General features: G+C 41.0%; 1 protein-coding gene across 5 annotated transcripts in view; it reads left to right on the top strand.

The window, feature by feature from the left end:
• Positions 1-26,871, top strand: part of NELL1 (neural EGFL like 1) — a 299,225-nt gene that overhangs the window by 45,722 nt on the left and 226,632 nt on the right. For all 5 annotated transcript variants that reach the window (XM_069804084.1, XM_069804082.1, XM_069804087.1 and 2 more), the window contains exons 5-7: positions 17,301-17,397; positions 22,850-22,922; positions 23,170-23,252. In XM_069804084.1, the coding sequence (XP_069660185.1) occupies positions 17,301-17,397; positions 22,850-22,922; positions 23,170-23,252 (253 nt within the window). The remainder of the gene's footprint in view (positions 1-17,300; positions 17,398-22,849; positions 22,923-23,169; positions 23,253-26,871) is intronic.

Below are 26,871 nucleotides of genomic sequence, written 5' to 3'. Positions count from 1 at the left end.
TAATCCCTTTAATTCCTACTGGATTTTATTAAGGGGGTTGCAACATGGCTTCCTTATAGTTATGCACAAATTTGTATAAATGCATTACTCCTTGTTTAGGGCTATGGTAATATGTTACACGTTTGGAAGGCTATTCTGAGTGAGTGATTTGTGAATGCAGTGTTATTAAAGTTAACCTGTATCTGAGAGCGCGTTGAAAGTGTTCGCATTGGGAAAAATATCCAGCAACAACCTAATTTTGCTACAGGATTTGTATTGATACCCAAAGCCAGTCTCTGGCCTCCAAAACCTGCAGTAGATCAGAAAGCATTGGAGATGAAACTCGTAATTTGTGAACAGGTAGTCGAATCTGCTTCTATTCTTCCCAGCCTTATCACCCACATTACTCTGATTCGTAAAATTGCTTTGACGTTTGGTACTTGATTGTCTTTTGGGTTCAGTTCAAAGTTGACTTTGTTTTTCAGACCTGGATAGGTTAGGGAAGAGTACTTGAGAACTGGTAAAAGCCTTTAGTGCTTTTAAGAGTCATCTTTGAAACAGTGTAATTGCCTCTGTTCTAATGAGATGTAATATGGTGGGGGAGGCATACATATCAAAGGAGGTATATTTGCCCAAGTACACGCCCTTTTGAAATCAGCTCCTGCTGCATTTTACTTGTTCCTTTTGGTGCTCCTTCAAGAACAAGGAGTGAGAATTGTAGCCGAGTTTGATGCTAGAGCTTGGAGCTGCTGACACAGAAAGATACATTAGAGTCCAGACTAAAAACCTGTTGGATGTCACCAGACCCTTCTCACTGACTTGGAGAGCTTTGTGCTGGGCCGAGGCAGTAACCTCCAGCCAGGGATACGTCTCAGACAACTGGCATAATAAGCAGCGGGTGCACTTGCTAACGTGCTTTTAACATTCTAGTAAGGTTCTGAAAGCTTAGAAAAATGGCAAGACTACATTAATTATGAATGTACAACTGATGCACGAGTAAAACCTGTGCTGAAAGTAACATGGAAATTAAGTGCGCTGCTCTTGGTTTTGTTGTATCTGCAATGCTGAGTCCACTAGTGGCGAACAAATCTTGTTTCAAAGTGTTGGTTATATGTAGGATCTGTGCTCCCCTGCTCTAGGGAGAAGGGGGTTGTCAGGGGCTTTCTGGCGAGTGTTTAGGTTGAGCTAGAACAACTGTGTCGTTGTCAGAGGGTCCTTAAATAACCCATGGCACCAAAGGGTTAATATGTAACGAAATAAACTCTGCCACCTACCTTCCCAGGTTGGCCTCTTAGGGGAGCAGAGGTAAAGGATCCCGCTGTTCATACCTGCGTTGTCAGGAGATTCGCAACCCCAGGAGACTGTCATAGTCCCATAAGAGCTGGCATTTGTCTTCTCTTCACTGGCTATTCGTTTCAGTTGTACAGTCTGTGACGATGTTGCCCGTGGTACCTGACTGTCCGCTGCAATGCTTGCCTCCTACGACAGTAACAACACAGAAAAACGTTGCATTTAATAGTGTTAAGAGAAGAGTGAGGGAATAGCACGGACCCTACAATTTAAGAGGTGGTGGGTACTGTATGAAAATGTAGGTATTGACGATTTATTTCAGAAATATAAATTCCAAATTGTTCTCAGTGTGTCTAATTAATCTGAGGAGGTAAGCTTGAAAGGCGCTTGCTTTATATTTCTATTGTTTTAGTTCTCATTAGCTGTATTACTACAAAGGCACTCACCTGTGCAGACAGTTGTCAGTATTCCTTTACTTGAACTCTGTCTGCAGGCGTAAAAGGGGGAAAGGCACTTAGCTGCAAAAATTAATGCTTTCCAGTGAAAATATGTGCTGGAGTGCCTTTTACTATGAATACAGCCTGTGGTTTCGATGGATACTCTTAGCTGTTTGATGGAGGGGGTTGGTAAGAGCATAGGAGGATAGATTATAAAACTGGAGCAGGCTAGGAAGTAGTCTCTGACTGAAAAAACATGTTGTCTGCTTCTTTTATGTTTCTGCTGATAGAACAGCACATTAGGGAATAAAAAATGCATGAGCAGTGAGAACTTTTTAATTGGAAAAATAAATAAATTAAAGCAACGTAATCCAAATATGGGAATCCGAGACCTCTGAGTTCTTATAAATAAGATATTCTGGCTGCCAACATGAGGTTTTCAACTTATCTAAACAAAGTCCTATCACTTTAATTTGAATGTAATAAATTTAAAGAAGGTTAAGGGATGTGTTTAAAAGAGGGATTCACTGCTTTACTTACTGTAAGCCACTTTCTCTTCAGAGAGAAGATGGCATGGTGGCAGTGTTATGCAGCTAGGTAATTTACTCCCAACATTTGAATATGCTTTTGTGACCCAGATTGCTTCTCTGCTCTTTAAGCTGTAAGCAGAAGCTGTCAGAGAAACGGTTACTCAGGTAGAGTGCTTTAATTGTGCATTGCAGGCACATCCCACCTCAGATCTGTGGTACTGTGGATTGGAAGTTAATTTTCGCTTACTGATTGTCCCTTTTGTTTGACAGAAAGGCTATAAACTTTTTAGTGTGAGAGATCTCCAGCTGGCATATGATGTCAGCTGCTCTCAGGCCTGTATCGTTACAGTTATTGCAGTTAAGCTGCAAGGAAATGTTCAGGATATGTTCAGCGTTACTTGAGGAAAGATTTTTTTTTTTTTTAAAAGAAGTTTTTTTAATAGCCAGGGTTTTTCATTGAACGGCTAACGCACCAGCAGAATGGTAGCATGGGTGTGACTGAAGACCGATGATATGTCTTAAACCAGCTCCTAATTATGATGAAAACTTATTTTTTTCATCCTAGTAAAATCGGTTGAACTTTTTTTTGTATACTGCATTGATAGAATTGGGAGAAGGCCGTAACTATTTATAAAAGTGCTGGAAAAGTACTATAGAAAACAAATTATAACAATCCGTACCTGTGCCTGCCTGTCTTAGATCCTTTGACCACCCCTAGAAGGCAGCAACCACTTATACAGGTACCGGTACCTGGGGAGCTGTGCTGCTCAGAGCGGAGCCTGTGTCTACTTTGGTTTCTTTCAGGATTTAGAAATCCAGGTCCTGCTGGTGTCAGCTACTGAAGAGCAGAAGGCAGCCTCTGGAGGTTCGGTTAAGGGCCTTGAATAGGAGCTTGTGGCAGTGCCCGGAGTTTTAGGGACCTGTGGAGCCAGAGTTTTGTAGCTGCAAAGCCCAGTTACTGCTGAATATAGACTTAACGGTGTTTTTTCTTTTTTTTTCTATTTTAGAACTGGGGACTTGCAGTGCTTCCTGGTGAATTGAAAATGTTGATAGACAGGTTGATGACTTCAACAGGGCAGGAATAATGTGTTACGCTTTAACGCTGGCATCTTGCATTCATTGTATTTGTATGCTGTGGGTGTGTCAGGGAGAGAGAATGGATAATGGTAGAGGAAATAATCTTAAATCAAGGCCAGCAAGCCTCAAATGATTTAGTAATTTCCTAAAGTGTGTGAATAGGTGTATTATTCCATTCTCAAATACTTTTTACAATATACATTTAGGCTTATTTTTTCATTGTCAAAGCAATAAACCCTTAAACTGGGGTGATTACTTACAAGAGCAGCCTCTAAAAATTTCGCCTGCATGGTTTGAAATGTATCTGTATGTTTCTGTGGAATTTTTTCAGGGGAAATCTCCTGTTACTTGGTTCTATTTTCTTTTCATTTGTTGGAGTGCTGATGGGGGTCATACAGACAGAGAGGCGATCATGGTAATTTGGGAATCAACCAGACAGAGCAAATGTTTTGAGTTTTTTCCTTTCAGATTATAAAAACAATTATCTTGCTCCAGCCAGGCAGATTAACTGCGATCCAAAACATAAATGAACTTTTCCGTTTGAAGTGGTTAGTTAAACTCTGGAGTTTAGAACTGGAAGTCACATAGGGTAATACTGGAGCTGAATTGAAAAACGGTAGTATAATTGTAGTTAAATAATTTTTAAAAGCACTGGACCTTTGCCAGAGAGCAGCTGAGAACCCCTCGGAACTACTCAGAAGCTGAATTGAGATCTGAGCCTCCATATAGCAAATAGTACAGAGTCTTTCCAAATGATCTGAAACCTCCTGAATGCTGTGGGTTGCGAGAGGGCGACTGGGCAAACAGGACTGAGACTGCTGCAGTCTGTGAAACCAGCCCAGAGTTTTATGAAGTGGTTTAGTACTTGGGGAGTCTTTCTTTGACAGTTTAGAACAGCAGTAATTCCCCAGAGGTAATTATTTTCTAGAAATCCAATCTTGTCAAAATCCTCAAGTTGACTGCAGGGAGGTGGAGACTGCTTGACCGCACTTATTACTACCCAAAACCTGACAGTCCGCATCGTTGCACCGCTTGGTGACAGAGTAAACCGACGACACTTCTAACGGCGGACAGCGGTGCAGGAGCAGTCGTGTTTGTTCCTTGGGTGTGGAGAGCCGGGGGCATGTGGGGTGCTCAGAGGTGGAAGGTGTTGAGGATTGGAAAAACTGTGAGTGTGGCAGTCATGGTTCTAGGGTGGCACGGTGGCACGGATCTTGCTGCAGCAGCGGCGTAGTGTCCTCTCTGGCTTTACGTGTCATGCACAGCCGCTTGGCATATTTGGAGAGCTCTGTCTGGGCCTCCGCTATGTTTGGATGGTCCTGCAGCGTGTAAGGGGGGTCAAGTGGGCTCAGTACTCAGTGTGGGGACAACTGAGTTTCTGGTTCCGTGCCGTGAGGTGAGAGCCACTTTGCCAATGTGCTAACTGAGAGTATTGCAAAGGCAGTCCAGTCTCGCACTTCAGAAGGTGAGATATTTCTGGGAGTTGAGGAAGTACTCTGTTTCTACACAGATAAGTGTTTAGTGAGCTGGTTGGTGTGTTTTTTGGTTTTGGTGGGTTTTTTCCCTTTCTTTTTTTTTCCTTTTTTTTTTCCCTGTTTTTTTTTTTTTAAATACATCAGATATTGGCCACTGCTTCTAGTTTAAATATTTCGATGAGATGAAGAACCGTTGTTGTGATCTGTATTACCAATGTAATGATACATTGAAGGAGCAGTAGGGTGAAAGATGGTAGTTTGATCCTCAGCATAGGAGTAAGGCAACGTGCAATTTCCAGTCCTGTAAGTTCTTTTCATATCTGAGACCAGCTGGTAATGAAAGAACCAGTGAAAGCTGCATTACTTAATTGAGCTGCAATTTTAGTGGCATTCCCTTCAGCGTGTCAAAAATGAAAGCAAATAACTAGCACTGTGTTAACTAATGCAACTAGAAGGACTTCCTCAGCCCTAGCTGAATCTTTCCGTGTCACGCCAGACACTTACCTTAACCTCGACTGAAAGATGTGCTGTGTGGTATCCCTGGGGTGAAATCCTAGCCCCAGTGAAGTCTGCAGTGAAAACTCTCATTGACTTCAGCTAAGCCACGCTTTCACCTCCTGAGCGTGTCAGATGTTGTGAGAAATGAGCTCCAAACCTGAGTGCTGTCCCTGGAGAGTGCTTTTCTGTCTCTCTGCCTGGCAGTTTCCATCAAAACTTAATTTTAGAACCAATATAATGGCTTGTTCTGTGTTTACTGTATGTTACGTACACCTCCTCAGTCATGGCCAATTAGTTATTATGGAGAGAGTGCAATGCTATCTTTCAAACCACCAAGGCTAAACCGGGCGGTTGAAAAATACCGTGGGAAAATGGAGGTTCGGGTTGTCGGATGAACCTGCTGTAAGAACTGAGGAACACGGAACGAGTCGGCCCTCGGTGGGGTTACGGGGATGGTGGCTAATGGGGAGGAGCGGCAGCTCTGGGGAGAGCCGAGTGCCGTTGCCCAGTGCTGAGACAACACTAACGGGAAGGCTCTGGCCGGAGCGTGGCAGCTAAGGCAGGGTGTTAACAAGCAAAGCCTGCGGTCCTCAGCCTGCAGTTACCTTCAGCCATGAAAGGAAGTTGGCTCTGGAATATGGATGAAATTATTTTATGATTATACACAAATCATTTAGTGATGACATGAACCCCTTGATGAGGTGATCCTGTGACAAGATACACTGTAAGGCAATTAACTTCTCAGCATATGATTTTTTTGAAGGGAGGGAAAGAAGCTGTTTAGTAGAAAAGTTGCTTGTGGCTGGCTTCCTTTGAAATTTATTTTTTATAGCAGTGCAGAAAGGAGTTGGAATCAAAAGCCTGATTCTTCTTGCAGTTGCACCTGTCTTACTGTACTAGGTAAAGCGACTTTGGGGTTGAGAGTAGCATGAGACAGAAAAGAGGAAGGCTGCAACTATTTTGTGAAAAAGGGCTGTTTCTAAGCTGTAAGCTTACTGTGCTTCAGGTTGTGCTGTAATTGCCACTTGTGAAGACCTGTGTGCTACAGATCTCGGGCCGGGGATCGGCACGTCCTTGTGTAAATGCAGGTAGATGTAATAGAAGCAAAGTTTTAGCACTGCCAGTTCTCACTCAACAAAAGTCTTGTGACAAACACCAAGAGTAATCTTAGTTTTTGTTTTTTTTTTTTCATCCCACCCCATGACAAAATTGAGATGACATAAGCCATGTAACCATGGTTTTACCTCTCTGTTCTGGTAAAATTTCATTTTGGGGTTAATTTTGCTGCGAGATCTGAAGTACCTGTGCTGCTTTGTGCCATTATTATGATGCACATTTTTACCCTCTCGCTTTCTGGTGCAAGATAGGCTTAATTGTTTACTACTTGTTTCAAAGGTACTTTAATATAGTTTTTTAAATCGCATATCCATCTCGCTCCTTGTTTAATTTGTGGGAGAAGAACTTTTCTTTTTATGCGTTTAATTCATTGAATTAATTTCTTCCTCCTCCTTTCTGGAACCTGTTTTTAATGGCTCAGTCTTGGTTTACTGGTATTTGGCATCTGGGACGTATTCTCAGCATTTGCTTCATCTGAGATGGGCTTTTGGTATGATGGTTGGCGTGGTAAAAAATGAGCGTGCTGTGCTTTTAGCTTTCTTGTGTAACAGTTTGCTTTATTCAGTATCCTGGTTTAGAACCTGGTTCAAAGCTTGCTGAGGTTAAAGGGTGTCTTTTAGTGACCCTGTGAGTTTTAGTGTTGTCTTCATGTATGAGTGAATTTGTCTCCTTGTCTGTAGCGGATACTTGTGTGCATCATACAAAAAAAAAAAAAAAAACAAACAAACAAGCCCCCTACTGCTACACGTGTTATGCTCTGCCATTTGGATAGCAGTAGTTGCTCACAAGCAGTAAAAAGATGCCCAAATACCTTTGGTGAGTCAGATATTTATTTGAAAAGTGGTATTTGAGCTATGTGGCTCTCAACTCTATATTGAGATGTTTAAAGAGAAGTACCTAAATTCACATTCATTTATAAGAGTTGTGAGCATTGAATTTTATAAGAAAAGTCTGTGTATGTAAATGGCATCTCCCTCAGCACTTAAGAGGAGGCATTCTTTTGACCCAGACACCACCATAAGCACTGCTCTAGCCAAGCAGGCTGGATATGGCAAAAGTTGGCATTTTCACCAGAAACTGGGACAAGTACATTCCGCTTGTGCTTCTGCTTACCTGTAGATTATGTGCAAGTTTTATGGCCAATGCCAGGACCATGAACCGCATGCTGTTTACCTCAGATTGACCAGGTCTAAATGGACTTTCAGGAACACTATTAGAAGTAAAAGGTTGCTGTTGTGGTTTAATGCTGGTAGGCAGCTAAGCACCACATAGCTGCTGTCCGCACAGTGAGATGGGGAAGAGAATTGCAAGGATGAAAGTGAGGCAGGGGGTGAAAGCGAGTTGAGATAAAGACAGTTTGATAGGTAAAGCAAAAGCTGCGTGCACAAGCAAAGCAAAATAAGGAATTCATTCATTGCCTCCCATCGGCCGGCAGGTGTTTAGCTGTTTCCAGGAAAACCAGGGCTTTATCTCACGTAACAGTTACTTGGGAAGACAAATGCCATAACTCCAAATGTCCCCCCCTCTTTTCCCTTCCCTCCATCTTGTAGCGCTGAGCACGACATCGTATGGCATGGGATATCCCGTAGGTCAGCTGTCCTGGCTGTGTCCCTTCCCAGCTTCTTGTGTACCCCCAGCCTAGTCGCGGGCAGGGCAGTCTGAGAAACAGAAAAGGCCTTGACACTCTGCAAGCTAAACGTGCTAAAACATGGGTGTGTTATCAACAGCGTTCTGGTCACAAATCCAAAACACAGCCCCATACCAGCTGCTTTGAAGAAAATTAACTCTCTCCTAGCGAAAAGCAGTACAGTTGCCAGAGTTGAAACGTGCAATAACCATTTGGGTATCAAACTAGCTGGCTTGATGCTGAAAATACTGTGTTTCTGTCCGAAAAATTATGGATAGTGCATGCGCAGTAAAGTGCAAAGTGCTCTGGATACGTCACATGTAAGATACAGTAGACCTTGTAGTTTACCATAATTTTTTTTTTTCCCCGCAACTCTTGAAAATCCTAAGCAAACGGCCAAATTTCAATTTCTGCCTAGAGTCTAACTCAAACTATTTTTTGGGTTTCTTGCACTTTCAGGAGTGCTATGCTTGTTACATGAAGATGGGTAAACACTGCAGCCTTGTAGACAGGCTGTTAGCCTATGGCTTAGACACTCTTAAGACTGTTATCATCAGGAACCAATTGTATCTGTTTTGTCATTTGAAAGGAAAGTTAATAATATTGATCTTGTTTGTAAAGGTGTTTGAATTCACCTCAGGATCTCCAGATGAAAGATACCATCCATACAGGTGTAGTATTCTGAGAGAGACAGATTTCTGCCCTTCATTTGGCCAATGTCATATCATTTAGTGGGTCCAGTCCTCTACTTCAAATCAGTAACAATGATTGGTTTTAGTTTAATGCTCAAGAAATACTGCTAAAATTCATTGATAAGGTTGTAGGAAACTGAAAAGCCTAATGTGTTTTGTAAAGAAAGCCCCACATAGGTAGATAGTATTTCTGTGAATTTACCCTTATTCAGTTTATGTGTGGAGAATAAACCCTGAAACCTGAAAATGCAACACGCTCCTCTAACCATCTTCACTTGCATTTGTTTAATTTCCTCCTGTTTATTACAGGGTCTGGAAAGTCAATTTGCATTGCTCTTGAATGAAAAAAAGAGATTGCTCATAGAATTGTATATAGATACATTTTTATTTTTAAAATTAGATTTGTAGTTGGAATAAACTGAAAAGTAGAGTACGTTCACTTTATCTCTATGATTATACGGGAAAATCGTTGGAATCATTTGGGTGACAGAGTTCGAAGAGAACTTAAAAACTGAGCATGTGCTCTCGAGGCTTTTACCTAACATATACTATTACTGGACACCTCGTATTTTTTTTCTCCCAGAGCTGACAACTTTTGATTAAATAGTTGGCAGTTACTATTGCGTATTCAGAATTTAATAACAAAAGGCTTCCCTCAAAACCTGAGATTTTAATCTAAATTGCTTTCCTCTGTTAAGTGATTGTGAACTCCTATGCTATGACAGAGGAGACAGCACGAAAAATCAAAACTTCCCTCAGGAAGATTATTTTTCTGAAACAGAACACTGGAAACTGAATGAATAATTCAGTTAAAGTTGCTCCAGAACTGAATGCATGTCAAATAATGCATCTTATCTGTAAACACTATCAAGAAAATCCAATCACATTGGTATTGACGCATTTTCATTGGGAAGCATATAGAAAGCAGGTTGAAAGAGAAATATGTAAAGATATCCTAGTATTTATTTTTAAAATCAGTTCTTAATGCCTTTGGAAAAATAGACATAAAGACAAATGCCAATATCGTATCTTAAAGCTAGAGTCTGATAATCATCAGTTTCTTTACGCGGTTGGGGTTCAGAAAGCACATTGGACAAACTTTTGGAAGCAGTTGGTTATTTTTATACGATGGGCTGCGTTAGCAGGCCTGACATTTGTGATTTCGAATGTACTGAGTTTTTGCAGCCTCAGTTGGAGATGGTAACAATGGTGAAAGGTGCTCAACACCTTTGCAAATTAGATTAGGAGAAAGACTGATGCAAAACATGGGGGAACCTCCCTCTCTCCTCTGACTTTCTATTACAAAAGTCGAGAGTGCTATTTCAAAGACTCTGCCGTGAACAATGCGTTATTTTGTGTGACTTATCCATACCCTTCAGTTCATTTTCAGGATCCGAGGATCCAGATGGTTGTATACAGGGTAACGGATAGTTGCAAGAGAACGTCAGTTTTGAGGATCAGGTTTTGAATCGCAAAAAATCTATTTGATGAGTCACCCTCATGTCAGCAAGGGCTCCTGTGCAGTCATCAGAGAGGCCTTCAGAGAGTGATTAATTTACTGTAAGATGAATCATGCCCTAGAAACCCTTATGTCTCTTCATTAAGTAGGTAGGTCTAGAGGACTAGCTCCACTGTAGGTGTAAACTTCTGAGATATCTAAAATTGGGTGCTATGAATTCAACACCTGGTCGCTACATGGAGATTTATAGCTTCAACAGAGTAAGTATGGCAGCTATATCCGGAACAAAAAAAAAATGCCTGTTCTTGGATTAATAGAGACCAGGGACTGAGAAATGAGGTTCCTGCCTGTGCCTCAGCCACGAGAATATTTAGACTGCAGCTATTTGTTTCTTAATTGTACTACTAATAAAATAAATCTCTCTGGTTCATATCTAGCCTGAAGATTTGAGAAGGCACATTCCTCTTTTAGTAACCTGAAAGAATTTGGAAATTTCATGATTTGGTGTGCTACTTTGTACTAACTGTTGGAGTTGTAGTCTATTTTATTGTTCAGAATTTTAGGCAGTTTGCATGTCCTCATCAGTCCACGTTGGCTGATGTATTCTAATGAGAACAGACACTAAGTTTATTTTCATGTTTTGCTAAGTATTTCAGCTATTTCCAAAATGCTTCTGGCATGGCAAATATTGTATGTAGGAAGTAGAACTGCATCTCCACAAAAGCGGAAATACTGTGCAAGTGTTACCCTTTGCTTGTTGAAGTTGCGTGTAAGAGATCTTCACTGTGGGAGACAATTCCACGTCACGTTTTTTCCAGAGGGGATGTGGCCCAGTGCGTGAGGCAGTTAAGCCTTGGTCGTGCCCAGTCTGATGGCTTGGATCTTGGGCAGTGTCCGTCCCTCACTCTGTGATGGTGGTTAATTAAGACTGATTAAGTCTTTCAGTGTTTCAGTGTGCACACATGTAAAATGAAGATATTTCCCTGTTTTACCAGAACATTATAAAGATGATAGAAATAATTTTAGATTGAGTGCATAGAAGGGAACTGTCTCCTTGTCCAACAGAGCTTGGTTTCTAGAGGGGTCCTTCCTCTGCGCAGAGAAGGACGTGTCTATGTGTATTTGCATGCAAATATTTTAGATACGCTTCCTTTCGGGAATCCACTGATTACCTTATAGATTTTCTGTATGTTGTATTCATTGTGTCACAGACACCCGTTTGGAATGCTTCCCTGAAAAAGGTGTTCCTGAGGATTGCATAAGAATACTTAATAAATCAAAGTGTGCAGGTAGGCCAGAGGTATAGATACAAACCACAAGGGTATCATGGGTCTTTGTCAATTAACAGGTGTTTTTCTTACTACATTTAGCTAAATGGATCAGTGATTGGTGAACGTGTTCTGAGCATGAACGTTTCAAGAAAGAAGAATTGGTTCAGGGTTGTATTACTCCAGGTTTATGGTTTAGCTTCTTTGAAATATGTCAGCATAAAGTAGGGGCAAATCAAGCTTTCTCTTGGAAAGCGAATGCAGTAATCATAAATCTGAAAGTCTGAAGCATGGAGTAGAGCTTCCATTAACCTAGAGACCTGGGTCTCCTCATGCTGGAGGGGCTATTCAGTCTGCAGTAATTTTAAAGACCACAGTTCCCTGGAGTCCTCTTTTTAAGCATTCCTGTTCTTGTGAGGTGTATTGTGCATTGCTCGGTGTGGGTATCAGAGCCAAATGTATTGGAGACTGATCTCCAAGGAGCTCTAGACCAGCACTTCGTAAACTGGAAGTGTAGTAGATATAATTTAGCTATTCATATGCCAAATACAAAGTATTGGTCAAGCGTGGATAAAGCCATAGAAAGTGACACGTCAGCCCAGAAAATCAAGCAAGGGAATGCGAATGATATGGAAGCTTAATGTAGCTGTAAAAAAAGAAGGATCCTTTTACATCTATTCAGCAACAGTAGTTTTTCAGCCTAAACCCCACCTCCTTTCTTCCAAAAGAATAAAAGTACATGAAGGGGAGCAGAGCGAGGGTTTTTCCCGCTTCACAAGCAACAGTTCTAAGAGAATTTCACCCGTAAGTAGTAACTTTTCACATTACGCATTGAGATATGTTACAAAACATTCATGCTTTATGGGTTTGTCTAAGTGTAGAAACCCCTGAAAAATCACCTGAATAATCAGTAATATTTGATAGATTTCTAAGTGACATACTTATGTGGGTAATGCTAATGTCTGGGTGAAACCCTGTTCACGACTCCTTATGCAAGTGCCAGCGAAATAATTTTGTATGGACAGGGTGTCTTCAATGCCCATGAAGTCTCTCTCCTTCTCAAAAACGTGCTCTAGGAGTGCTGCACCATTTACGAGATTCTTGTGACTTAAAACACGAACCTGGTGGCCAGGAGACGTGCCCAGTTCCTGGCTTTACTCCAGCTGCCCATCAGTCAGCTCTGCTGGCTATCAGCTGCCAACGCGTGTAGCTGCTGAAGCTCTGTTCACTGATATTTGAAAATGTTTGTTTCCATCTTTATTAAATCCACTGATTGAGAGTTCACGTTTCTTTGCTCATGTTAATTCAAAAGCTTCTTCCATGTAGTTCCAGTTTTTCTTTGTGTAGCTGTTTTACCTTTGTGTAGCAGTTTCCAGTCTTGCAGGAAAAGTCCCTTGGGGGTTTTTGCATCGCTCTCCTTTTTTTGTCAGGAGTTGCAGGGCTCTTGTTTGTTGTTTTTTTGTTTTGTTTTGTTTTTGTTTTTGTTTGGGAGTGATGGTTGTTGTTGGTTTGGTTTTTGTTTTGTTTTTTTTTGTTTTTTTAATTCTTCTTCATTAGAGTAGTAGTATGTGGTGGATCATGTTCCTTGTGATTCCCTTTTATTTTTTTTTTTTTTTTGACTGTTATGAATTCAGATGTGCTTTTTGACCTTTTCGTTTCCCAAGAATATAGAGGGGATTATAGGGGTAGCGATAAGCTGTATGTATGCTTTGTGGGGCTTTTTTGCTGATGTTTAACAGCATACAATAATAAAGTAAGCTCACATGGTTCGCAAACCAAATAGTGTCAACCAAAACATCTTTTTACGTAGGAAGATAAGCAAGGACTGCTACATCTACAACTGCCGTCTGCATTTCATGCCTTCTCTTGAATCCTAAGCCTGTTACTCTGTGGGCAGATCTACAGAGAAGAAAACCAACCAATCTCTTAGACATAAATGGAATAAGGCACAAACCAACCTTTAATTAATCCCTTAATTTAAGGTAAATACCTGCTTCAGAAATGGAATTAGAGTAGAACAGTAGAGGAATATGGGGAATCCTGAGCATGTGTCTAACGAATGACACTTTCTGAAGAGGAAGGTCATTACAGCCTTTTCCACATAGATTGAAAGTCTTTGTTAAATCATCAGAAAAGACAAGATAAACCACTTTAGCCTGTCTCTGGTTTGTCTTTCTTACCTGCTGTCGTTGAACTGTCATATAATAATGTCACGTAGGTTTGGGGTTTTTTTCTATGTAATTGCAGACAGATGATGTAGAGTTCCTTTATAAACTAGGCCAGGTAAATAAAAATCAAATATTCTTCAATAAGTAGTGTTCTTGAACCTGGTCAGCATTGGGATTTTATCTGTTAGCAGAAACAGAGTTCTTTATGGAATATTGACTAGTCTTTTTACGAGATGAGAAATTTTCCGGTGAGGGCATTATTAACCTAAGTCATGAATAAAGATGTGTTATATATCCAAAGAGAAATTCCTAATAAGATAGTGCAATTCAGTGACTGGTTTTCACCAGGAGCATGTCAATTCTTTGTTCTTCATTCAGCGTTTTGCAGCAGTTTTGCATTTGAGTAGATCTTCAATTTTGCATGAGGTATGGCAGAAGCGGTCTACTTACACTTTAAAATATTGATGGAGGTGGTGCATGCAAAATTCTTATAATTCTCAAAAGATGGTTTAAAGGAATATCATCTTGTTTTGCTGTTTGAACAGGTAAAACAGCTCAGCATGGTAATTTTATAGCCAGTAAGAAGTAATTAACTAGTGGAGGCAGACATTTCGTAGAGCTTTGAATGTGTCATGTTGATGAAATGTGATGAATTAGGGCTGATGATAATTATAATAAACTTGAGCAATAAAATCATGAGTATTAGAAGTCTTCTGACTCCTGTACTCACATTTTTAAGATGGAATTTTCATGTAACTGTTTTGTTCTTAGGTTTGAGATTTTTGTTGTTCTTTCTTTTTCAGGAAATAGTAAGTTTTTTAGTTTTTTACATTGCTTTCACTTGGTTTTGACAAATGGTTTCCTTCTTTTCTGGATAAGCGAAAGTGGGTAGAATATATGACTCTTTGTACTTCAACAGAAAAAAACTTTATAGAGCTTTCTTGAAGCTGTTTAATACTGGGAGGTTATTCTAGGCCTCTGCAAATGTATGAATTTTCCAGTAACGCCGTATGGTGGGTTTGACCTTGGCTGGATGCCAGGTGCTCATCAAGCTACTCTATCACTCCCCATCTTCAACTGGACAGGGGAGGAAAAAAAACCAAAAAACGAAAAGCTTGTGGGTCGAGATAAGGACAGGGAGAGGTCACTTACCAATTACCGTCACGGGCAAACCAGGCTCGACTCAGAGAAATTAATTGGATTTATTACCATTCAATCAGATCAGGGTAATGAGAAATAAGAACAACTCTTAAAACACCTTCCCCTGACGCCTCCCTTCTACCTGGGATCAATCTCACTCCTCATTTTCCCCTACCTCCTCCCCATGAACAGCACAGGTGGACAGGGAATGGGGGTTATGGTCAGTTCATTACATGTTGCCTCTGCTGCTCGCTCTTCCTCACAGTTTTCCCCTGCTCCAGTATGGGGTCCCTCCCACGGGAGACAGTCCTCCGTGAACTTCTCCAACGTGAGTCCTTCCCACGGGCTGCAGTTCTTCATGAACTGCTCCAGCGTGGGTCCCTTCCCCGGGCTGCAGTCCTTCAGGCACAGCCTGCTCCAGCGTGGGTCCCCCGCGGGGTCACGAGTCCTGCCAGCAAACCTGCTCCAGCCTGGGCTCCTCTCTCCCTCCACAGATCTGCAGGTCCTGCCAGGAGCCTGCTCCAGCATGGGCTTCCCACGGGGTCCCAGCCTCCTTTGGGCATCTCCCTGCTCCGGCGTGGGGTCCTCCCCGGGCTGCAGGTGGAGATCTGCTCCCCCGTGGACCTCCCTGGGCTGCGGGGGGACAGCCTGCCTCACCGTGGTCTTCCCCACAGGCTGCAGGGGAATCTCTGTTCCGGTGCCTGGAGCATCTCCTCCCCTCCTTCTGCACTGACCTGGGGGGCTGCAGGGTTGTTTCACATATTCTCACTCCTCTCTTCCAGCTGCTGTTGTGCAGCAGTTTTTTTGCTCGCTTCAATCTGTTCTCCCACAGGCCCTACCACCGTTGCTGATGGTCTCAGCCTTGGCCAGCGGTGGGTCCATCTTGGAGCCGGCTGGCATTGGCTCTGTCAGACACAGGGGAAGCTTCTAGCAGCTTCTCACAGAAGCCACCCCTGTGGCCTCCTCCCACACCCCCCCACCCCAAACCTTGCCATGCAAACCCAATACATGTGGCAACTTACAACACAGAAATCAATGATTACACTGGGTGAGCCTGTGCTAGAAACACTCGGAGTGTAAATGGGAAGATAACTGTGCAATGCATTGTGTTGATTGACGTACGTTTTTTTCTTTGGTGTTCATTTTTCATTTCATTTTAAAGCCATAGCTTTAAAGAAAGAAGAAAAATATTTTCACCCCTTTTAAACTTACAGATAATTTCACCCCTGTAAGCTACAGGTCTCGATGCGTTCAGAGTCTTTTCTATTGGCTGTCATGCCGGTGTGATTACACAGTCTGCCTGTGAGCTGGATAGTAATGGAAATGTATTTCATCATCTTCTCAATAATCCTTATTAAGCATGCTGTTTTTGTTATGAAGCAGTAAGTTCATGGCTCCCACTGAAGTGACATGCAGTATGAGAATCCAGGGTCAGTAACTTTGGTCTTGAATTTTTTGTATTCTAAAATGATGATATCATTGTTGTAGTGGTCTGAGTTCTTGAAAAACGTGCTATGGAAACTTCATTACAGCTTTCCTAAAAATAAACAAATAAAAAACCCAAGCAAAACCTTTTGAAACTCTAGATACTTATTTTTGTGAATTTAAAGTGCTGTGTTACAGCAATTTTTCATGAATTAATTTTAGAAATTTGGTGTGTAGATTACTGCATTCATGTGCAAGTTTATGCAGTACATAAAGTTTGCTTATGGACCTCATGTTACTTGTTGTCGTTGTTATTTCATATTGATATTATTTCTAGTTCCTTGAAGAATAACCAAGAAAATGTCCCTGTAGTGCTAGGTACCAAACAAATACAAAATGGTCTTACTCTGTACCAGACCTACCAGTGACATGGTCAAGCTGGATGTGCAGCAGTGGCAGCGCATGTGAGGACCCAGGCCAAGTGAATTCAGTGACAGCAGCAAACAGGGGAGAAGTGGCTAAAACAAAAGGTCCAAGGATGAATAACACAAATGCAGAGACAAAAAGGCCATGGGAGTAGTGGTGGAATAAAGTTTCTTTGCGATGTCTATTCAAAATTCTAAACAGTCTGAAAATCCCAAAGGGTAGTTTCTCTGGTTGGATCTTGTGTGTGACTGCACTTTTTCTCCAGAACAGGTAGCTGAAGGACAGGTAGCTTCGGATAGCTGAGTCTGAAGGACACCCATAGGCTAGGATGGTCCCACTTTGTTGTTTTCCCTACTACGGTGGGTTCTGGCATTGTGGTTTTTGTAGCCTAGTGCTGCACAGTTGGACAAAGGGGAGTTTCAATTTTATGCGGTCTTTGTGTGTTAGTGATTTTAATAGTTGTTTTCCTCTTTGTTTTTTTTTTTGCTTTTAAAGTTGTCGTATACATTCATAACTGTCTAATGATAAATATTGTGTTTAATGAAAAATGTCGTGGGTTGTTTTTTTTTTTGTTTGTTTTGTTTTGGTTTTTTTTTTGTTCTACTTTCCATCTTTTATCATTAACTGATCTTGACTAGCAACTTCTCAGAGGAAAAAGAGGATTCAAGTAATGGCAATGTATTTTCTCTACAGGATTTATGAACGCATCATTGATCCCCCAGAAACTAATTTGACACCTGAAAGCAATTTATGGCTGGGACAGAGAAACAGGAAACATGGCTTCTTTAAGGTAAGCAGATACAAAATGGCACACGAAGACGGAAATTAATAAACAGTCAACCAGATATTTCTGATTAGTTGTCTTACACTCCTGAAAGCTGATTTGTGTGAATTTTAGTAGAAACTGTGGACTGGGGATTTGAGGCACGTCCAACACTTAGAGAAAAGGGTCTCTTCCTGCAAGGTAGAGTACCGTAGTCACCGACTGAAGTGCCCAGTATTTGGGGGTTTTGTTTTGTTTCCTTACTTTAGGTTTCACATACCTGCTTGTGCTCTGCCTAGCCACTCCTGGGGACAGAACGAGACTGTGGAGGCAGCATCAAAGTCTATCCTTGGCTTTCATCTTTAAACCTTCCCGAAACAACAGCTTTGCTGTGGTCTCTTGGCCAGTTGTGGTCTTAGTTGCGTTTGGAGGCCGTTTCCTCCTCGATTTTACATGCTTGAAAAGCCCTCTCCTGTATGTTTTCTTTCAGCTTTTTTTGGCCCCTGGTGAGACTATGTGATTTTCTGGTTGAGGCTGAATTGCTGAACCAACCAACATACAAAATCCACCAATAAATGAAAACCACCCCCTCCACCTGAAAATTAATTTTTTTTACTTTGTAAGCAAGTTACAGAAAAGTTCCTGATATTTCTTCCAGTTTTGGATAACAAGCCATGGTGCAAGTGTTTATCGGTGAAAGGGTTTATAGTGCAGTGATAGGCCAATCTGCCTATCCTCAATATTGGCATGGATTTGTTGCCACGGTGATTTACCACCCACTCAGTTTCCCTTTGAAGCTGTCAGTTCATAAGACAGGTTTACAAGTTGCTGTTTTTCTGAGGACCTCTCCTCCAAGTCCCCAGATTTCAACAAGCTAGGACAATTATTTTATGCTAAAATTATTTAAGCATAGCAGCTAACAGTTTTAACTGTGAAACAGAGGTAAAAGCTAACTTTTTACTTAAATGACGGTCCAAGAGTTGCTCTGAACCTAGAGTACATTTCATCCTCCAGCAGCTGAGCTGTCACTGTGAAGTGAAATTGATAGTATTATTTTATTCTACAGCTGTTGTTTTTTTACCTCAGCTGCTTCCCATAATTCCACAGATGGTAAACATATGTTTATAGCTACATAGGAAAAAACCAAACTTATATTGGATTCGCCCATCTTAAATTCTTATTTTATGCAGGCAGTCAGAGCCTCAGAACTCTGGGATATTATATGTTTGTAAATTAATATTTCTACGCGTTAACACTTTGGAAACAGCAGGGTAGCTAATGATATGCTAATGAGCTGACAGTTTTTATTGATCATAATGAAAGCCGACAAGTGCCTTACTTTGCTTTATGCATGCTTGAATATTTTACTAACTTCAGGGCAGAAATATAATTGGTTGTATTTTTTTAATCCTGCTTGAGAGTTTCAGAAATCTTACTTTTTTTTATGTTACTCATTGCAAAAACTTGGGATTTTGCCAGTTTGTAAAGAGTACACGTCTCTTTCCATATATTTACATGCTCAGTAGGACCTCCCTTTCTCTTTCAGAGCAATTTGTTTCACTGTTTTAGCATATAAAAAAAATGGATCTATTTTCCTTAATGTAAACAGAGATCTGCAGGGAAATAAGAGCGTTAAAAAAGAATTAGCATTTTTGTATGTGTGTTGGAGCCGTGATAATCTATGTAACAGAAAGCACTGGATACTGTTCTATCATCTTCGCTGCGCCAAAAATTTTCTTACTTCAATGATAATTAATTTGTTGTGTCTCTCCGTAAATGAATAGCATTAAAGCACATTTTGGGCCACACTCTCATGCCTATTTTAGATCATAATTCTTCAGTATATCAGAAGAGGAGGGGGGGGATATGATATTCAAAAGTCACGGTGGCCAGTTGCTGCCATTTTTCTTATTTATGCTTTTGTTCCACATCCTTGCTTACAGTGATTATTCCACAAGTAGCCCTGCTGTGTCTGTGGCCTTACTGGGGAATGAAGTGCTCTATGGCATAATTGAGGGAAGCGAAGTCTCACCCCTTAGAACTAGTATCTCTTACTAGTTGTAATTTACCTGCTACAGCCAAGCATTTGGAGTTCAGACAAGATGGAATGGTTTTAGCACAGCAGTGGTGGGAGCAAATGCAGAACAGACTTAAGATAGCTTTGGCTGTGTCCTTTGAAGGGAATCTTATTAATTACTTCCTTCGAAAAATACACGCTGAACCTTCAGGTTTCTTTGTGAGGCCCAAAGCCAAGTTTTGTTTTAGGGCTAGAGGTTACCATTATAATCAGATTAGGAAACCAAAGTAAATGCAACTGAAAGGAGGAAGAGAGTGATACCAGACATCCAGGGAACCCTCATTCTAGGATGGATCTGACGGCTGTCAGGATCAGAATTATCTGCAAAATTCATTTTATTGCTGGGGAGAACCCTTCCCCCTAAGGCTCCCTCCAAAGAGCTGCTGCAGAAATGAGCTTATTAATGCATTGCTGACTAGGTGATTCATGTCAAAAGATGTTAATTTTCATATCTGCTCTAGCAGGCTCAATTGATCCTGCTGCTGCGCCTGGGGATTGTATAGTAGGTGTTTGAAAACTATGTTGGTATTTTTACTGCACCGCATCATATGTATACGTGGGCCTCTGTAGTCATTTTGGTCGCAGAGTCATATAGACTAAGGTGAGGTAAATACAGTGCCAAGGGCAACCGTTGAAGCACCTGGCATGGGGCGTGCGTGCCCGGTGTAGAGGAGCACAGCGCGGATCTAGTGGAGATCTAGTGGTGTTGACACAGCACTGCCTAAGCGCAGGGTTTCGGGCACATCTGCCGGTGCCACTGTGCAGAGCCTTTCGCCAGCGCTGGCTGATGCAACTTGCACAGCTGTGTGGCACGCATTATCTCTGTGGGAGAAGTAGGTTTTAAAGAGGGTGAGAGGCAATGGAGGAAATGAAAACGCAGGAGGGGAGAGCTCATGGAATATACGACCCTTTTCACAGAGTGTGGGAGGAGTTCTCTATTTAATGGAGACACGAGAGTGCAATAAACAGGGCTTTTGTATTACGTCCTCATGGGGTGGGCTTGATACTTAGCGCTGCAGGCATGAATTTAGTCTTGTAGCTGGTTATCTGCCTGCACAGACGAAGGCTCTTCAAGCTAGTGAGTCCTGATGCTGAACCGAAGCTTTGGTTGTAGTTAGCCAAATGCTTTAATGATAACATAAAGGTGATGTCTGCTTGCGAAGGGAAAAACCGGGAGGATTTTGACCACTGACATCTCCCTGTCAAGGCCAAATCCTGATGTCCTTGCACAGAACGTGGACTGAAGAACTCTACCCTGTGCCAAGGTGAACCAGGGCCCTGGGCTTCCCTTGGGGAGCTGTGCACGCCTAATTCTCCTTCTGGCTGTGGTCACAGAAAGCTCTCGGCAACCGGGACTTAATGCTGAAGGAGGAATAGTCCAAGTTTGTTCATACGTGTTACAATAATTATGGCTGTAATAAGTGTTTGCCTATAATGAAGTCTTTCTATTAAAAAAATACATCAGCAAAATTTCTGCTCTTTGAAGGTTCACTTCTATATTTGATCGTATTAATTCTGTTTCAGGGGGTTTATAGACTTAGAAGGCATCTCTAGTGGTGAATTGAACTTCGTACGTTTTTCCATGGTAACATGCTTTCATGTAGCCAGAAGTCAAGGCACAAAAATAGTTGTGTTTCCTCTTCAGGTTGTATTTAAATGCAAATCTAGCCAAAAGACAATTGAGCAGTGGGTCTCTGATGCAGCAAACATGTTTGAAGTTCAGTATGCACTTTTGGAGAAAAAAAAAAAAAAAAAAAAAGGCTGAGGAAAACATCACTTCCGTCTGGATGATGTGCTGTTAGCTGTGTGATATGGTCTGGTAAAACTTCCTAATCTCATTTACTCTTGGTTGAGCTTTTCACTGGAGAGGCTTAAGCATTGAAATATATTTTTGTGCTTCACCTTCTAATTTCTCGCTGATGACTGCTAGCAGAAAGTATGTAAAACGGCTTTCAGGATGTTCCATTTCCAGTGACAGTATTACTTCTCATTATTATGATGGTTTCATTATTCTCATAGATGAAAAGGTTAATAAATGAATATACTTCTGCAAGAAAGACAGTATGATCTGATTATGTCTATTAATATTTTCAGTTAATATTTGATCATGAAACAGTAAGCAGGAAACGGTGCTTGCTGATCACCTTCTGCTGTTTTAGCAAATGAACACATAAATTTTAAGTGTTACCTACTGTACTTGCCAGGCTTCAGGGGCGATCTGAGATCTATATTTTATTTGTGGATAGAGTTCAATGTTTTGAGCAAGTGACACTGTCCTCAGTCTGCAAAATTCACTCTATTGCAGTTTAACTGAAAATTAAAACATAGTATTAAAAATCAGTAATTTAATTAGATAATAGCTGCCACAATGATAAATTTCCTTTCACATTAAAGAAATTCTTCTGTGTTTGGAAGGAGCTGGAGCCCTGTCACAAACATCTGATTAAGTCAGGGAAAGCGCATATAGCAGCACCAGAAGTCCCTTGTTTTCTCTTGCTCCTCTCCCGTGCTGACCATGACGTTATTAAAGGTAGTGGATCTTGTGGAGTAAGTATGTTACACAGTCAAAGATGGAGCAAGAGCTTCGTACTGAGCTTAAAAGAGCAAACACAAGCTTCAGCATTTTCTAGGCTATTTGAAGGATCTAGGGTTCTTCAGGACCCAGGTGTGCAGGGATACCGGGCAACCCTTTGTGTCTGCTGCTTCCACCGGAGATATCCTGGCAAGTCAGGGACAACAGAAGATGCGGCCAGTGCCGGACCTTTTGGTCCTTCCTCTCTCCCGTCCTGCCCAGTTCAGGTTCTGAGCCTCAAACAGCCTGCACTAGCTGGCTTTGTCCTTGGAGTCCTGATTTCTGCCAGTCCTGCACAGGGGATCTTTCCATCTGTCTGGGTTAGAGAGAGGATTTAATGCTAACTGATGGCGTGATTACATGAACTGCCTGTTGAAATACAAAGCTAGTAGGCTAAACTAAACCAAACAACTGAAGTGTAGACTCTTACTTACCTCTTGCACTATATACTTCTCTTTTCATAATGTTTCATTTCACAGTCTTATTTTGCTGAATCGCTAAAGAGTATTGCCGTGTTTTCTTTTTGTCTGTTGGAAAAGTGTGTCATGGGCTTGAGTAATCCCATTTTTAAGACACTTAAGCAGCTTACGTTTGGCAATTGCAAAAGACAAAGCAGTATGATTTCTGTGTTTTATGAAAATTAATATCCAAACACACAGGAAGATAGGAGGAGTTGTTATATTTTGTCTGTCTTCAGTTCTTTTCCTCACAAGAAGAGTGAGCTGGTCAATTTTTTGCACCCGCTTGAGAAATTACTTGTGAAACAGCTTGTACAGGTCTAAGTGAACGTTTGCAATCAATATTACCAGTTTTCTCTTCTTTTTACAAAGGGTGTTATTCAAGATGTGAAAGTCATCTTTATACCTAATGGATATATAACGCAGTGTCCTAATCTGAATCGCAGTAAGTAGCATTTTTTTTCTTCTCTCTATTTTAGATTTTTTCATACAGATTACGTCTTTGTTTTAAAAATAATCTTTTCAGGCTTGTCATTTTTGCATGTGCTGACTTGCAGAAGGCAAAAATTCTATGTAAACAGATTGCATTTTATGTTCAGATAAATCAAGTCTGATATACTATTGGTTATTTATGGGTTATTGTGTCTTTCCTTCTCTTCCTTTCTGTTTCTTTTTACTCTTCCTTTATTGAGCATGCCCAACCTGCAGTGATTTCTTAAGTCTGGTGCAAGGAATCATGGATTTGCAAGAACTCCTGGCAAAAATGACTGCAAAAGTAGGTACCTAAGCTTCTTTGTCAGTTGCCTATTTCCTTCTGTGCTAAGACCAACACGAAAGTATTTATTCCTTTTGCAGTTATTCTGTGTTTTCATGGTAGAGCCTTTTTTTTTTTTTTTTTTTTTTTTTTTCCTCCTTCTGCCAGTAGCCCTATCTGCAGCGGACTTATGGATATAGTTTCACGGATGTCACTTAAGCCTCATACGGTTTCTGTTGTCTGCCTTATTATTTGTAAGATAGTGACAAAATGCCCAGGGTCTGATTTTTTGTAAGAAGCCTTAGCATGATTTCCCTTTTCATGCTGAGGGATAAATGCAGAAACAAAGGAGCGAAATCCCTCACAATTTCCTCACCATGTGATGCTGTCAGAGGGGTGTGTGTTTGCCTATGGGAAGTCCTGTGAAGTCTTCAGGACTGGCATAGTCTCCTTCCTGGCAATTGAAATGAGGCCCCAAAATGGAAATGCCTATGAAGCTGCCAGCTGTGCTGATCTTGACATCACCTTTGATCAGTGGCTTTTACCAGTGTAAAAGTTAAGTTAACCCAGCTCCAGGCGGTGTGTGCTTGGTCTTTTTTTTTTTTTTTTTTTTTTTTTCTTTCTCTTTATTCCCTCCCCCGGTTTGGATTGTGTATAGGATGAATACGAAGCTATAGTGGTTTTTTGTTTGGGATTTTGGATATTAGCTTTAGGCTCGGCTCCCCCAATAGACAGCCAAGGCCCTTCAGCTAAGGCAGTGGTGAAGTTTTGGGGTAGGAAGCTGTGTTTTTGAGGTGACTGAACCCCTGATGTGTGTTAAAGGGCAGTCTGCGAACACTTTTTGAGGTTAATGTTGGTGAACCATCTGGTCAGTGGTAAAAGGCAATTAATTGCCTCATCTGAAACAGCACTTATGCGCTAATTACTTATAGATTTAAGTGTAACTACAGCCAACCTGTAGATGCCTTTAATCTCAGTGTAGTTACTGAACAGGAATTTAAAAAATAAGATTTGCATAGCAGTGCTGCTAGTGTAAAAGAATTATACTTGTTCCTGTGCTGCTTTTGAGTGTTCTTTTCCTTCCTAATAGGAAAGGGGAAACTTTGTTTTTACAGAATATGCGCATTATGCTGACAATCTGCTTAGCTGACGTGCTTTGGACAGCGAAATGTGAAGCTTTTAGTTCAGTTTGCTGCTTGTACTGTGAAAGAGGGGCAATTATTTTGAGCCCTGCTGGTGGTAAGAGCAAGTTCCAATTATGCACTGTACTGAGTAACTTGCTTTCTGTGCTGTTAATTATATTTTTGCTTGCTAGTACTTTACGAGGGGAAGAAAATAACAGTATTTGTACTGCAAAGACTCTGTGCTTCCATGAAGTGGCACTGGGGTAATCCTTCATTGCAAGTTCCTTTTCTGTTATAGCAGTGCACTGACCGTTTTGTTGCAGTTCTTCCAGAAATACTGTTGTCCAGGAAAAATGCATGCAGCAGGAAAGGAAGTTAATTCGGTAGACAAATGCAAGTTAAAACTAGAGGGACTTGAGGGAAGCATTAAGGTTTGTATCTACCTTTTCAGTCCTAGCCGCAATAGCCGCAAGTGGTACTAATGTAGATACAAGCATATCATATGGTGGCAAGGCAACGAGCAAGGCTTAGAAGGGCTGTGCAGCTGCCTGCAGAGATGCCGTTAAGCAGGGCAGGTGGTCGGAGAACGGCTTGCTAATGTACATGAGCGATGAACCCCAGATCCTGGTCCCGCACCAAGAGATGCGAAGCAGGAACATGGTGTTTTGGAAAAGCGGGCCCCGTGGTTTGATGTCCTGTTGTTGCTTTTAGGTTCCATTATATCTAGGATTTCAGTTTCTCCCTCAATCTGCATTTGGTTACAGCTGTGTTACGGCATGGAATATTCCAGTGAATGTTTTTTGCAATGCATGCATATGGGCAGTGTATATAACGTAAAGCTATGAAGACTCAGACCAGGGCTTGCCTGGGGAGAAAACATCAGGCTAGTGGCTTCAGGTTCCAATAATTTGGTGGCAGTGCAAGTTATGCAGTACGTGCGTAGGAGGAGAGAGTACCTGCTTGGTCGGGCTTTACCTCAGGGTCCCATGAGTCTAGTGCTTGCTCAGGATGGGACATGGGGTCTAAATAAGGGGCCCAGCAGAGCGTTGTCGTAGCAGATTGTCGTTGAGTGTTATGTACAGGAGCATTTGATCATGGCCTGTAACAAGCCAACAGCCGTTATGTCTTCATCCCACCTATGTCTTGTGAAGACGTAGCTTTTAGAGATGAGTAAATGCTAAATTTTTAAGCAAAGATGAGTAACTGCTAGCTTTGTAAGCCCATTTTATTTTTGTCATCATTTGAATTAAATCTGAATCTTTGCAGTATACTAAGTTTAGTTGCTTTAATCTTGTGTCCTTAAATAGAGAGACACCATAGGTCAGAGTGTTAGAAATTTGGCTAAAATGTTAATTTGCTGCAGGTGAAAAGGATCATGTTGTATTTCAGCATTCCTAACTGCCGTGCTGGAATACTGTTAGCTCCTCTTTAAATACAATCGCTAAAGTAATTCATGCAACTCTAACAATCTACTGAAATCCGTCTGGGCATCTCCTGCATTTCTTTGAGTGGAATATAATTTCTTTTTGGTAAATTATGGGCCCACACTCTAGGGTGTGCTTTGTATTCAGATGTGTTTGTTACATGAAGACTTTCAGCACAAAAATTTCTAATGAATCTTTCCTTGGTTGAGGTCAGAAAGGTTGAAGCTTCAGCTTGGTTAAAACCAAGGAAAATCGAGCATTGAGTTCATTGATAGACTAGTTAATCTGGTTTGTTTACATCATGGATTTATATGGCCGTGAATACTTTTGTGAATAACAAAATTTTCCTTGTAAATTTTGATAGTTTGGAGGTTTTTTGATGTTTTTGTTTTTCATTTTGCCAGAAACAATACATTTTTAACAGAAGTCTGTCATCTTTCCGTTATTTGTATGGGCAAAGGAGAAGCAAAGAAAGTGTTAAATAAGTTTTGCGAATAATAGCTAGCCAAATATTCCTTAATGTTAGGAACTTAGGATCTGGTTAGTATATGGAAAGTGTTTGGTACAGTGTGGGCTGCTTCTCCCTCATGAGTTTATTTCTATTCATAACTTAAAAATATTTGAAGCTTGAGAATTTTCTACTTATGTTTTAAATGTTCAACAAATCTAGTTGTGTGCATTTGGCAACATTTGGAAGGATATTTCAGCTAATTTTAAGGAATTAATTGTCTTATTGAGCTCAACAGAAGTTTTTCAGTTGAGGCTTGAAGTTGAGAAACAGAATGTTTCTGGTCACTCTAGTATAGCAGGTAACAGTTAAATGCTGTTTCTGAACAGATTCTGTGGGCTGTGGTACGTTCACTGACCTCTGTCTTGGAGGGTTTGTTGTTGCATGCCTGCCTTCTGGTGATCTACTTGATTGATTTGCTATGTATAAGGTATTTCTTAGAACAGGAAGTAAATGATTTTTAAGTAAATGAAGCTTATCAAGGTAATGCAAATGACAGAAAAAAATTAATAAATTGAAAATATTTATTCTCCTGGAGCTTTCTTCTTTTTCTAGGGAATAATTTCTAGGACAGACAAAGGACA

This window comes from Haliaeetus albicilla, chromosome 16, assembly GCF_947461875.1.
Source record: "Haliaeetus albicilla chromosome 16, bHalAlb1.1, whole genome shotgun sequence".
NCBI classification, from domain to species: Eukaryota; Metazoa; Chordata; class Aves; order Accipitriformes; family Accipitridae; genus Haliaeetus; species Haliaeetus albicilla.
The sequence above is the reverse complement of the archived record's forward strand: the minus strand, read 5'-3'. Positions and strand labels throughout refer to the sequence as shown.